Here is a 15,036-nt window from a genome sequence, read left to right on the forward strand (position 1 = left end):
GATTTTTTCGCCGCCGCCCTCTCCGCTATCGTGGAGGAGAAAGGAGTCTCCTTTGGCTGTGGTCTACATGCAGGTAAAAGTCATTATCATAATATTTCGCGCACTGTGATATTGCGCTGCAATACACTTTGCTTTGAACTCTGGGCATTCGATCGTATGTCGGCTCTGCAAGATGATACGCTCGAAATTTGCCCGCTGCCTTTGCTTCCGGATGGTGCGCCGAAGTGTTGGCGGTGCGGGAATTTGCAAAGCAGTGTCGTCACTGACACAGGCAACCGCAGCCAGAAGTATTTGGTGTGGTGCTAGACGGCCTTCCACTGGAATAAAGGACATTAGTGACCTTGTTTTGAGAATATAAGAGCAGGAACAGATTTTGGTACATACCAGATTTTTCCTTCATCTGATGACGAACCGAAGCACGTTTATCTTGGTGTTGTCAAATGCATGCGTATGGTCTCCTGAATAAGAGATTACACGAGTCTTGGCGTGATTGGTGACTATTTTAGTTTTACAAACTCCTCTTCGCCGGCAGGCCCAATACAACATAGTTTCGTAAACCTTAATGGAAGTGTAGGAATGTCCATCATGAAGAAGCATATCGCTACCTCTCTTAGTAGTAACTACCTCCATTTAGACAACGAGAGTGATATTTTTTTAATCGGAGGGTAACCTGCATAATAAACCCTAAAACGGGGCAAAAAAAAAAAAAAAAAAAAAAAAGAATCGCGTTCGGTGCGTTTTTTTCTATTGTGAACTTTATGTTCTCGAAGTTCTTTTGTAAGAAAGGTGACCCCGATAAGACAATATGCAGGCAAAAGGCTGCATGCTGCCTTAACTTGGGGTCATTGGGACATGCTTTTGTTTCCCGTAGTCAACCTCACTGGCCTTGTACGGATTTATTTAAGTGGCCCCCTTTCGTAACTTTCCTAAGAAAACAAGATAGAAAAAAAAAAGTTTAACAATCTTGAAGTCATTGTGTGACGAACTGCCAGCGTGACGAATCACCCTATCACGAATGTTCCGCTGTGACGAACGGGCCTGTTACCAGTTGCCCTATGACGAATCGACATGTGACGAATGGGCCGTATCCCCATTCCTGCATGTAGGTTTCACTGACGATGTTTCCCGGATGGGAGACGAAACGTTTGATTAAATTGTTAATCTTGTTGAGTAAAGTCGGAGCAGTTTTTTTTATCATTATGATTCCCGGCTTTTGGAATATTTTTGCGTACATTTATCTGTAAGCAATTTCTTTTTCGTTGTCAATTTGTTTTATGACTTCCTTTTACCATCCAGGTAGTTTAAAAAAAAAGTTTTTTTTTTCCTTTGGCTGTGTCCTTCAAAAGAAGATGAAGAAAATGTTCACACAAAACACTCATCTGCAGTTAATTCGGAGGGAACTGCTCAAGTGTAAACTATGATTTGTCACTCTACTTCTGCCTGCGTGCACCATAAAAATTATAGTCCCTCACAGCCTAACAAAGGCGGAGCGTGAGTCATTGAGGTCATGCTATGTTATTCGTTCATCGACGTTCTTCTCGGCTAATGTCGGAAATATATAGGCTGAGAAAGGCAATAAGAAGTTCGGGAAGAACAACGCCCGGCGTCTATTAAGTTGTCGTGGTTTTTACGGGCCTGCATACACGTTTAATTTTATTTTTATCTCTTTTGTCGCGCCATTTTTCAGAACGCCATGTTTATCAACTGCGTTTGCGTCATCGAGTTCTGCGTGCAAACTTAAATTTCAGTTGCTTATGGTATGACCGTTGATACTCATTGGAATCAATGCATATAACGCGTTGTCGGGTAATCGAAATTATATTACATTAACCATTATATATCGCTTTCGCAGCAGCAAAACATTGGGATGGTTTAATTGTTTACAGGGACCCTATTCCACAAATGGAGTAGGTGTCACATCCGCCTCGCTTCAAGAAACATCTGAGAGAAATACTCACACTCGCAGAACAATGCCGAAAAATATATCCACCAGTGCTCGATAAGCCTTTGTTTAGCTGTTGTCTTAGAATCGTCCATCAAAATGTCAACCACGAAGTTTGTGAAGACACAAAGCAATAACGAACAAAGAAGCCCCAGCCACACCTGAAAATGCCAACAAGTACAACAAAATTAAATTTTCGGCAACTCGCACACCACGGCATTTTTAAATCCAGTATTTTGGTTTATTGTAGAACACCCTTATATGCGCTGTATTGAACATTACCAAGGAAACTAACCAAAAGGTTGGTTTACTCTGAAAGGACAAACGTAACATCAATCCGAATCTTGTTAAGGCATGCATGTCTCAACAAAGTCGTTTAATTCAAATATCTCGTTTATAAGAGCCAAATATTATCTTCATTAATGCGCATGAAGTCCGAAGAGAAGGCGCTAAGAATGGGTCGTGGCACCGTAGCTAAGTTTAGCCAATGCGTGTTTTCGCACAAAGACCTACACGGAAGAGAGGAATTTCGAGACAACTTTTGAATGCGTAGCGTCGCTCCACAGTCCTCGTCTTTATCAGTTTTTATTCCAAGTGGCATCGGTAGTGTTAAATAAAACACGTTTTTTACACATGACAAAAATAAAAAAAAGCAAATTTTGCACCACTAGGACTAAAATATATCATCCCAATATACGTAAACCATTTTACCATTTGTATACAAGCATTAAACGCAGCTCTAAACGAAACAGCACAGACGGCGCTGACTTTTCGTTATATATCTGGCACGTGGGCATAAATTTGAAATGACGCAATGAAGCATATAAATATATCTAATCTCACCCGGGTTATGCATCCGCAACTTACATATAACACTATTTTATGCAGTAAATCGAAATGACAGGGTGTGTGCTTTCTACTACGGACCTCTCATACACTGGGAAAGGCGTTATATTTTAGTATAGACTCTATACATAACTAGAGAGGATTAAGATACACAAACCTTCCACTCAAAAGCCATGAGTGTCCCGAAAACACTGGCCTCCACAACGTTTGGGAAACCAGCGAGAATGGTTAGGTAATCTGTGGTAACTTGAGATGAAAACGCTGATACCTGGGCTCGGTCGTATGTCATCGCAATGGGGCCCAAGGCCATGTCCGCTCGCTGAAACACAACATCACAACCGGCCTTGGTGTCAAACGCCCTTTTTACACCTGAATATGTTTAAAAATTGAATTTCGTGTATGCAGCTAGGATCGTTACAAAGCGCCATGATATATTTTACATTCTTCAACAGATTTTAAAAGAAGACTTCTGATTCTTTGACTATGCTCTAAAAAGGACTTATACACATGATACAATGCCATTTATCAAGACAATAATATATCATATCTATGAAAATTGTAAGTAATTATTGTCGCCGGGATTGCGAGCAGAGAAAAGTTACTTTGAAAATGAGTTAACCATAACAGTCAATCAGACGTGACCTATAGGGTGACATATTAGTTTAGCTATTTTATAACTCATATCTCCTCTATGAGTAAATTTTGAAGTACCTACACTTCGCCTCACATTAAAGGAGCTGTGCCACGATTTTAGTGTTCTGCTTAAATAATTTGGGAGTTAGTGTATCGACCTTTCTGAAGTGAACAAGAGAAAACCGCTTATGCCTGCATTTCCTAGTTTTTATGTTAAAGATTGACAAAGATTAAGGTTTTAGGAACCTCTCAACTCCTTCACCATCCTCCGAGTCACGTTAGGTGTGACGTCAAAGGAGGACGCGCGGGGTTCCGCTGAAGCTCTTTCTTTCTAGAGCCATCAGTGAACAGGGAGAACTCACCCGCTCGCGACCACGTGACCACGTGCTTGCGCAGCGCGATCAACATGGCGAAAGAAGGAAAGTGCCAACGTGCTCGTCCGCGTACGACCATCCCCGTTCAGCTCTGCCCCCGTCCCCCTACGGCTTCTGGCGGCTGTTCGCGGTAGCAAATAGAGCTGACGGTTTTGTTGACCTCGGATAGATGACGGCATTAAAACAGCCTATAATAAAATTTTTGTCAATCATACGAGGTTTTAGACACATTTATATCTCGGTTGCAACGACAACATTTATAGAAAAATTACCTTTTATCGAGCAGGTATTTACACAACTTGCTATCTTTCTACAAGTCCCCCTTTGACGTCACGTCGCGTGGTTCTCATGGCCGCCGCTCGGGGCTGCAGGTCGGGAAATATTCTAATTTTTGCCTCGCAAGTATGTGGCGAAATCGCAAGATTTCGAAGGAAGGAGATGTGTTTTCTGCCCATTTCGAGAAGATAAACAATGGCAAAGGTAGAAGATGCAAATTCTTCAAGCTTTAAAATCGTTGCACAGCTTTTTTAAGTCTGGCCGCATACGGCGGTACAATTCGATGTAATAGGTTCTTAAGGCGAAGTGCATCTCCATGGCGCTCATCATTAGAGAGTTTTAGGGAGCCGTTTTTGCACACCCGATACGGTACGATGGGACCTCCGGAACGAACTGCGCACGTGAGAATATCGTGCGGTAGCTCATGCGGAGTTTGTAGCTGAGGGCCCATCGTAAAATATCGGAGGTGCAAAAACGGTTCCCTAAGAACAGGGTGTAAGATAGACAGGTGGGAAAACGGCCCATAGAAGCCTACCGCAGCACCGTGACCGGATTGTGTACTCGTCTGCTTGCGGGTACCCCCAATTTGCGACAGATGGCGCTGCGGCGAGAGGAAAAAAATCGTAATCGGATTTACGTGGAACTCTATGGAAGAGTGCGCAAAATAGGCCGAGAGCACGACAGTCCTCCATTGAAAATCTACGAGAAACCACCTCCGTCAGTTTAGCCGGTCGCCACCGGTCGTCCACCCGGAGTGAGGGTTCGCGGTGTTCCACATAGATGGCGCCACAGAAAAAGAAAAGGCCGAGGGGTACACAATCCAGTCGCTCATTTGGCTCCCGTTTCCCCACCGGTCTATCTTACACCCTGGCTAAGACTCTCTGTTATTATTCGTTTGCTATACCCGACTTAACCAATCACGAACAGTGAAGGCGCCATTATGCTGCGCTTTCTTCTGTGCGTAACAGAATTAGCCGAAAACAACAACAAGACTCATGACGATGCATTTCTGGCACTATTTGATTGACGTCATTGGGTGGTGTAGTCGGTTGCTGACGAACTTAGTATAAAGCGTGCAATACTTGGCCCTTATCGCTATGAGCAGTGTCAATTTCGCACGCGTACGATCTTGCAAAGATTTCTTGACCTAACATTATCACCTTTCGTTATCGTGATTAAGAAACCAACTAGCTCAACCATCCGCATCTACTCAGCTTAATACATACATTTTGCTGATCTGGTTTAGTGTTTGCCGATGTAAAACTAAGATATATGCATAATGCTCGTGGTAAATTTAAAAAAAAGATGATTACAATGAGTACTTAGCTCTTCAAAGCACAACAATTAATGTCTGCTTTTAATTAGAAAGCAGCTTATTACCGAATCCCGCTATAAAAAGAAGGTAGCATGCCTAAATTGGCCGGTTTTAATAATGCACAAAACACTGTGCTTGACTTTAATATCTGTGTCTGTAAATTTTAATGGGTTGGACATTAGGTTCCCTATTGTCTAATTAAAACTAATCGCAATATAAGTGGTAATATATTCGAATATATATAAACGCTTCATTTTCTGAGAAGCCAGATATACACAGTTTGACATTGTTAGAGCGAACCATCGATTGCCGGTCATTTGTTTTGTTTTTTCTCATAATTCAAAAGCTGTCATCTCAACTACTTCTTTGGTTTTCAGCTCCTATGGGGCTCTTAACTAAGCGATCAAATGTTCTGCCCACCAATGTATTTTTCGAAGTAAACTGCAAGAACCTCAATGCTGTTTTTGCGTTAGAACTATCTCGCAATGTACCTCTATAGACAGGTCTTTTTCGCGTTGACTCCTCAGCCTCTGATGGACAAGGTGTAGCTCTTACAGGGCCGTGAACCACACTGTTAATGTATTTCTGATTCTACCTCAGAAACTACGGAGGGATCGTATGTCAAGAACTTTGACGACTTACGTAAGTAGTTATCTGAAATATAGCTGGGATTTCGCTCTGTTACCATGCAAGTCTAAAATTAGGTAATATTTCGTTTTGCCTTTCATAATTCTATAGATCGAAGTCCTTGCGACCGTGAGGTGAATAAAACTCGAGATCCTGAACTTTAAGCCTGATCAGCCCTTCTATGAACATAAACCACCAGTTCCGGCTTCACCAGTATATGCTTATAGTGAGAAAAATGTACCTAGTGAAAAATAACAGGACAGAAAAAATTAAAGCGAATACGAGCGACGTCTAGTTTGAAAAACTGTAATTTCCTCCTCCTTCGGGTTTCCAAGTTTTGTTGAGGCGAGTCGGGCTGCAGACTTCTACTAACTCTAAGTAAAAAAGACAGATTTTGTCAAACGTTTTTCTTCATCTATATTTTGTCGCTCTAATTTTTAGATCCCACAGTACATTTAGCGCTTGATGCACAAGGCTCGCTGTAGTGCAAGCACAGCTTGATTTTATAGCAAACGTCAACGCGCACGTATTTTGAGAGTGCTAAACTTCACCATGAGTCGAATCGCCTCTGAAGTATATCACAATTCCTCAAAAATTATTCTACACACGGCCCCAAAAAGGCCTTAGGGCTATCAAGCAACTCTGAAGAGGTGCCCCTGCTGACATACGACTAGAGTTGTTTAGGGTCAGTCTTACATAATGGAATAAAACAGCGCGAAGATAGAAATAGGAAGAGACACACCCGACAGGACAGAGCGCTGACTCGCAACTACGGCTTCTTTACTTAGCGAAAAAGAGAAAGACAAAGAGAAGGCAAAACGATAAAAATATACAGGAAAAGAAGAAGAAAAAATGAAGAAAAAAAGAAGAAAAAAGACATTACTGTACGCAATCACACGCGCACCTTTCACCCATGGTAGCTGACTACGGCACGTGCTGGACCCTCATTGTCAACTTCAGGAATTCCAGCTCCTTGCCTGACAACGCCACTGATGCTGCGCTGATACACTTTTTTCCTCTACTCTGGATGTGGAATGCCTCCAGCACCTCGCGTGTCACTTTGTCCCTGTGTCGTCCCAAGATGGTGGTGGCACTAAAAAACGGCTCGCACAGGCACTCTTTACAGTGAACCGATAGGTGTCCTCCCACTGTCGCTCCGAGGGAGTACCTGTGCTCGCGGAGCCTTTCATTCAGGCACCGTCCCGTTTGTCCCACGTAGGTGGAGCCGCACGAGAGGGGGATACTGTAGACTACTCCCGTGGCACATGGGACGAACGGCCTGGCGTGCTTCTTGCTACACTTGTTTCTGGCGATTCCCTCTGCCTTCGCATGAACTCTGGGGCAGATCTGGCTCATTTTTTCTGGTGCGGGGAAAACCACTGGGATTCCATATCTTTTTCCAACATTTTTTAAATTGTGAGAGATCCTGTGTAAGTACGGGATAACTACAGGTCTCTTGCGTTCCACATCCCGTTGTGTAGACTGGCTACCCTTTACTTTCTTCAGCAGTTTGCTTGCGACGTCTGAAAGTAGTGTCGTCGGATAGCCAGCTTTCCTCAGTCTTTCTGTCTGTATCCTAAAGCTCTCCCCCAGAGTGTGGAAGCAAGATTTTTTGAGCGCTGAGCTCAGACAAGATGTAACAATGCCCCTCTTCACAACCTTCGAGTGGGCCGACCTCCAGTCGAGGATGCCTTTCTTGGATCGTGGACGATAGGTCCAGCAGACACGCGAGTCTCCTATGCGCAGGGAAAGGTCTAGGTACTGGAGTACTCCTTCTTTTGGGACCTCAAAGGTAAACCTAAGGCCTCCCCCACACTTCTCGAATACCCACACTTCTCGAATTTCAGAAGATCTGGAACATTGGAAGCGTTGGTTGACACAGTGGTGGCGGTATTCCAGAAGTGTGGGGGAGGCCTTAGGTTTACCTTTGAGGTCCCAAAAGAAGGAGTACTCCAGTACCTGGACCTTTCCCTGCGCATAGGAGACTCGCGTGTCTGCTGGACCTATCGTCCACGATCCAAGAAAGGCATCCTCAACTGGAGGTCGGCCCACTCGAAGGTTATGAAGAGGGGCATCGTTACATCTTGTCTGAGCTCAGCGCTCAAAAAATCTTGCCTCCACACTCTGGGGGAGAGCTTTAGGATACAGACAGAAAGACTGAGGAAAGCTGGCAATCCGACGACACTACTTTCAGACGTCGCAAGCAAACAGCTGAAGAAAGTAAAGGGTAGCCAGTCTACACAACGGGGTGTGGAACGCAAGCGACCTGTAGTTATCCCGTACTTACACAGGATCTCTCACAATTTAAAAAAAATGTTGGAAAAAGATATGGAATCCCAGTGGTTTTCTCCGCACCAGAAAAAATGAGCCAGATCCGCCCCAGAGTTCATGCGAAGGCAGAGGGAATCGCCAGAAACAATTGTAGCAAGAAGCACGCCAGGCCGTTCGTCCCATGTGCCACGGGAGTAGTCTACAGTATCCTCCCCTCGTGCGGCTCCACCTACGTGGGACAAACGGGACGGTGCCTGAATGAAAGGCTCCGCAAGCACAGGTACTCCCTCGGAGCGACAGTGGGAGGACACCTATGGGTTCACTGTAAAGAGTGCCTGTGCGAGCCGTTTTTTAGTGCCACCACCATCTTGGGACGACACAGGGACAAAGTGACACGCGAGGTGCTGGAGGCCTTCCACATCAAGAGTAGAGGAAAAAAGTGTATCAGCGCAGCATCAGTGGCGTTGTCAGGCAAGGAGCTGGAATTCCTGAAGTTGACAATGAGGGTCCAGCACGTGCCGTAGTCAGCTACCATGGGTGAAAGGTGCGCTTGTGATTGCGTACAGTAATGTCTTTTTTCTTCTTTTTTTTCATTTTTTCTTCTTCTTTTCCTGTATATTTTTATCTTTTTTCCTTCTCTTTGTCTTTCTCTTTTTCGTTGAGTAAAGAAGCCGTAGTTGCGAGTCAGCGCTCTGTCCTGTCTGGTGTGTCTCTTCCTATTTCTATCTTCGCGCTGTTTTATTCCATTATGTACAACGATCACCATCTAGCCCAGCTTTCAACCTTAGTACAGGGTCAGTCTTCTATATCATAGGTCGTACAGTTCTTCCTTCAATTGTTTCAATAGCATTGTGGATAATGTGGGATTAATAGGGTCGATAAATGTGTGGGGACGGCTCAAAACTTCATCCCTTCCATGTGTTATCTACGTGTCTAAAAACACAAATAACGTCTGAATATTTTAAAGTGCAAAAACAGCACTCGGATCCAAGCAGAGTGTTGCAGGAAGTCGAATACAGACACTCTTCATCAAGTTCAGTTGCTCAGATGTAACTTTTTCAGCAGGGCCCAGAGATGCTGCGCAGAAATATTCCGTGCGCTGCTCATTTTTTTGTAGGTGCCGGTCTGATTGACCAGATATTTCTTAAGTAGAGAATATATTTATAATTTATTGTGCAACATTGCAATGGGCGACGATTATAGATTTGATTACGACTGCGAAACCCTACGTACGTTTTGATGAAGCATGCCGACCATTCCTGTCCAATTTCCCCCTGGCAATGCTATGCCCCATTGGCTGTCTTCCGGCGAGGAGACGGAGTACCTGTATGATAGGAAAAATGCTTCAACGCCAGGGGCCCACTTACAAATTGGCAAACTAAAAAGCTGTCTAGGCCGGCAAAATTAGATGAGGCCGGCATATTTCGGAGGGTAGCTAGAATGGCGCTGACCCTTTACAGGTTAACCTTGGTGGCAAAGCAAGAAGAAATCGAGACTCATTCTAAGCTTGTTTTGTAAAACTACTGAAATATGTGGGCATAATAATCTAAATCATGATGCAGAAAACCTTAGACTGTGCTAAAAGCAGGGAAACGGTGTCGAAGAAGAACGACAGGGGAAACAAACGTCTCAAACTCAGCTCCTACGTTTATTTCCTCAACGTCTTATATACCCACAACCTAACCACCGACCACGGACGTCACAAGGTCAACCTTTGTTATCTATACATTCCTACCCACACTGGTCTTCACCTCAACCGTAAACGGTTACCTCAACCCCAAACTGAAAGCTTAGGACCTTGAACAAAACAAACAAAACAAACACACGGATCCACTTCCTTTCCAGCCGGAGTCTGGAACGGCCGTGCTTTATCTAAATGATAACTAATATGACTTCGAACTCAACCCCTCCCCGCAAAATGACTAATTCCTCGTTCAACCTACAATTAGTACAAAAAAAAAACACAAAAAACTTTAGATTTTAAGAAACGGGTTTTCTACATCAAGATCAACATACACCAGCTCGCCTGCGCACTCAGTTTTTTTTGTTTTTTTTTTCATAATCTAAATTCTGATACATGTAGAGATGAATTAACGGATGGGACCATAAAAAATCCCCTCTTGTTTGTTATTTTACTTATATGTGTCTCAGGGTTTAGATTTTTACTTTTCATAACTAGCTCGTCTGAATATTTTTGGCTTCTTGAGATGGGGGCATCTTTTTTTTGGATGATGGGGGGGGGGGGGGGGGGGGGGGCACATTTAGAACTTGCTTCAGGCTGTCTCAGTTCTAACTTTTTTTTACATGTTTTTGTGTACGCACGTGAAGCCCATGCCATCAGAGAGTGTCTCCAGGAGGTTCGACATCGGTCCTGTCATGTTCATGTCCAGGCTGCCATCTTCGTTTTTCGAGAGTCTGAGCCGCACCCATGGAGGCCACTGTCATATATTGAAACAACAGAACCAGACTATTACCTCACCAACTTGTTTATTTAATGAAAAGATAAGTCCACACCTACGGTAAAGCCACCGCTCGTGTTCTCGTGTTCTAGTGGTGAGATTCAGAATTCGCATGTGGTGTCGATGTCAGGCGCGGAGGGAAGCAATAATTACTTTTGCTACTGACCGTCAATTAGGCTCCCGCGTTTTGGTTGAGACCTTTAAGCTTTTAGTAGCTTGCGCCTGAGCTACACTTTTAGGGTGTCATCAACACAAAAAACAGTTGTGTCCTGTGAAAGTACCTGCTTGCTTTATTTTAGAGTGCAGCTCTTAGGCGCCTGTTTCCGGCTTGAGCGGCGTCGCCGTCGCCGTCGGCGTCGGCGTAACTGTGAGGTCACGTTACCTCAGGGGGTCACGTGACCTCAGGGGGGGGGTCATATGACCTCAGGAGGGGGGGGGGGGTCATATGACCTCACGAGGGCCACGTGGTCCCCCTGAGGCCACGTGGCCCCCTGGCGGATTAGCAGGCAGGATGACGAGGTGAGGAGGAGGGAGTAGGGGTATACCCTCCCTCAGTACCCTTTCATCCTCCTCCTCAAGAGCTGCGCTCTAATTCGGCGTTACAGGGAGTTGTAAACGGCTTTCATTTTTTTCAGTAAGTGCTTACGCTTTGTTTTATAATATGTGCAAGTGTATTTAAAGCTTTAAGTCTGTGATTGGTTTGTTTCATTTTACAGTTCGCGAAATGCAACTGTAAAGTGTAACCGTTTTTCACGGACTGGCAAAATAATATGCCACGTTCGAATTGGATTGCTAAAAAAAAAAAAAACCTAAACAAAGAATAACTCCAAAAAGTACGGGAGTCTCGCATCACTAAACGTGTAAAACAATGTATAATGTTTACATAAGAGTCACACCAACGTACGGGTTATACTAACATAAAGTTTCTGAAATGTTTACGCCATTTGTCTAGAACACAAACATCAAGGATTAGGGTCACATGCACCTACATTACAATATACCAATAAATACATAACTTATTGGGGAGGTTTCTAGAACAAATAGCTCATTTCAAACAATTATCATTCTAAGAAAGTGAGAATTAACAGTATGACTCATATAATTTTTTACAACAAATTTTTGGAGGCTACTTACATTGAGTGCAGAGACTCTGACGTGCGTTAAAGAAAATGATTTCTCTTGGGTGGCAGCATGGCAGAGAAACAAAAAATAGCGGTTTTGAAATTACAACTTTAGGCATTCTACAAGAAAAAGTGCACGTTAGGAAAAAGTATATTATGGTAGTTGCTATACTAACAGAATTTGCTCTAAGGCAATTAATAATTCTACAACCGTACACACTGTAGTCACTGAATGGAACGTGAAGTAGTCCTTAATACAGCCCACAAGTAAAACAAACAAGTAAGTTATATCAATTATTTCTTAAATTTATGTTTTTTAGGGACCCGACCAAATCTGTGGTAAATTAGTCTAATTTTGTAATATTTCTATTAATAATGAACGATTATATCTCAACGAGTTTTACGTTTAGATATGGCAAATCGTTTTCTACGCTTTAGGGTCCCGGTACTAAAACACCAGATATGAAAGGAAGCTAAATCGGTAATTGTGCTTACATCACTAACGTTGGCAATCAGATAGTTGCACGTTAACGTACATATAAAACCATATACAGGCGAACAAAGTGACCAAGTTTTAGACAATGCCGTCGACTACCTTTATCGGTTAAGTATGTACGACGTTGGCAGCTGCGTCATTCGCTGAACTTCAACATAATTTATCTTTCCACTGCTGTTTCGCGCCTTCCTTGCGAATTCTGTTAGGTGGCACCATTTCAATTATGCCGTTTGTTATCAATGATGATTAAGCTACTGATTGAAGTCAGAGTTCATGCCAGTCTATGAATTTGAAATAAGTCTACCTAAAAGTATACACGCGACCTTCGCGTGTACACTTTTAAGCGGGGTTCAAAGCTCAATGGCAATATTAAATTCAGCTCAGTTTTATTTGACCCACAAGAAGAAAAGCGATGGGGAGATGTTACTTACCGCTGCGGTTCATCACGAGGAATGAATGTGCGAACCTAACTCAGAAACGTTTCCGTTTCCTTGCGGTTTGTTCGATAAAATGACGTATTCCTAAGAAAGCTGATCGGGAGACGGTCAACCAAACTCATAATTTATGCACCGGCTGCTTTAGACCGTACAGGCTTCAGCCACGTGTATGACCGCAATAGCGTTGACTTTCGATTGCGAGACAATTGATAAAAAAGAATATAATGATGGCTTCTCTACTTTTATCGAGCAACTAAGTACCTCGAGAGAAAGGCATTGAATGATAGAGATATATATTAGGCATCTGAAGGAACTCAATATTCTTCTTACCAGAATGACGTGAGCTCAACACCACGGCCGTTTCACTTTTTTTTATTCTCACCTGTGACGTAAACTCAAACACATTTGGCAAAATTACTTTCAAAAATAGAATATCATCACTAATTATTTTTTTTGGAAACTGCGGAAATGTAAATAAATTAGGTTATAAATTACGGCCCATTGGAAGTAATTACATTACACTACAATTACTATTCAAAAACATTCAAATTACATTGAGATTGCTTTGCAATATCTTGGGGCTGTAATTCGTGTTAATTTTATTTACAGTATATGTACAAAAACTCAGATCTTTCTGCTTACACCGCAAAAGCCTTATGCGATTCAAAGTGAACCATACTGCACAGTCGTTTAGCTGGCGCACAGGACGTAACTGTTAAATATGATAAATTGCTTTTTCTTTAGATGTGTCGGACAATCGTCTAACCGCTTTCGCTCTACATTCCACGGTGAAGGTCCGTAGTTAAAGGGTGATGTGTTTTCCTTCGCCTGATTTAGAAAAAAAGTTCTATTCCGTGTAAGTATGTTAAGTGGGACCATGTGAACTCGTTCTCACAAGGAGTCGTCAAGTGAGACTTTTTTCCTGCTTTGCGGTTCCCCTCCCATCTGGCGGAATCTACATCTAATCACATTCTCCTAAGCGTACTAGTGATGTATTTCCGGATATTCCTCTCAAGCCGCATTTTTCCAAAATACCCGAAAAGCATAAGTTATTGCGCGTTGTAACACAAGGGGTGTTTGATATTTGCTAGGCAGAAGTGTCGCCAGTTAAAGAAAGGGATAACGCGAGATTCCTAACATGTGTACTTTCTCAACTGACGGGTGGCAATGTCTGCTCGTAGGCTTATTCCCGAATAATCTTCCCAGGGAAAGGCAGGGAGATATACAGCAAGCGGCACCTGCTTTGCTCTATTCTGGTCTTTGCCAACTATAAAAAGCACCTTTACTTAACAAGGACAATGATACGATTTATTCCAGTCGCTTGTTCGCAATTGTCAAAGCTTACGGTTCGACCTCGCTTGGTGAAGGAGCAAGAAGGCTGGGGATCTGTTAATCCCGTCCTCTCAACTTTTAAAATATGTTGACCTCACTGGTGATGTTCCCTTCGCATTGTAGCCTATAAGCCGTTCATCTCTAAGCTGAAAGTGCGCGGCAAGCTACGTGCTCGTTAAAACAGTCACACGTCTGCTTTTCGCCACGTAACAACGTTCTCGTTCGAGCCTACGCGCAGAGAAAGGCACGGGTCAGGTGATCAAATGAGGGCGGTTGATTAGTTTTGGAGAGCTATTAGCTGCCAATGCACTGTCAGCTTAGGAATGAACGAAGTATAGTACCGCCATGATGACGTGACGCTGTGAACCTGTCTTGCCTTGTGCTCGTGAGCCGTGACATACCAGCGATGTCTTTGCACGAAAGCTTTTCTTCTTCGCCTTTCCAACCAGTTTTTGTCCCTCTGTCGAGTTCTTTGTACGAGGCTTTGGGCTCAGGCAGCCGTCGTTTATTTGCTCTGATATCTCGCTCACAACATTTCCTCATTCAAAATATATTTCTTTTTTTCAGGTTGCAAACGAACTACTTTATTTGGGACAAAAGTTATTTCAAAAGTAATGAGTTATTTTCTTCAAATTACTGCCTGGAAGTAATTCATCACATGAATAAATTACCAGCCTAGAAAACTAATTCATGTCGTTACTCGTTACCACAAAAACTAATTAACCTACTGTAATTTCGTTACAGTAATGTCATTACTGCCATCTCTGAACCCAATATCATCCGTTTTTCCCGCTCGCTAACCGTTAAGGCAACGTCTTTCCCGTCGAACAAATGCGCAAAAACCCAAGCTATCCAAACCAGACTATTGCAAGAGTCGTTATCAGTTAATCTGTATTGTATGCTTACC

General features: G+C 43.1%; 1 protein-coding gene across 1 annotated transcript; it reads right to left on the reverse strand.

Annotated features, from left to right (window-relative positions):
- Nucleotides 1–1,683: 1,683 nt before the first annotated feature.
- Nucleotides 1,684–11,915, reverse strand: LOC121836009 (glutamate receptor U1-like). The gene is made up of 6 exons (XM_042290615.1): nt 11,878–11,915; nt 10,607–10,722; nt 9,518–9,608; nt 2,946–3,107; nt 1,959–2,103; nt 1,684–1,736 (listed from the first exon to the last, which is right to left on the reverse strand). Exons 2-6 carry the CDS (start codon nt 10,666–10,668, stop codon nt 1,684–1,686), a joined length of 513 nt encoding a protein of 170 aa, XP_042146549.1. The 5' UTR covers nt 10,669–10,722; nt 11,878–11,915.
- Between the last annotated feature and the right edge of the window lie 3,121 nt (nt 11,916–15,036).

This window comes from Ixodes scapularis, unplaced genomic scaffold (genome assembly GCF_016920785.2).
Source record: "Ixodes scapularis isolate PalLabHiFi unplaced genomic scaffold, ASM1692078v2 PGA_scaffold1__304_contigs__length_218370807, whole genome shotgun sequence".
Classification (NCBI taxonomy): Eukaryota; Metazoa; Arthropoda; class Arachnida; order Ixodida; family Ixodidae; genus Ixodes; species Ixodes scapularis.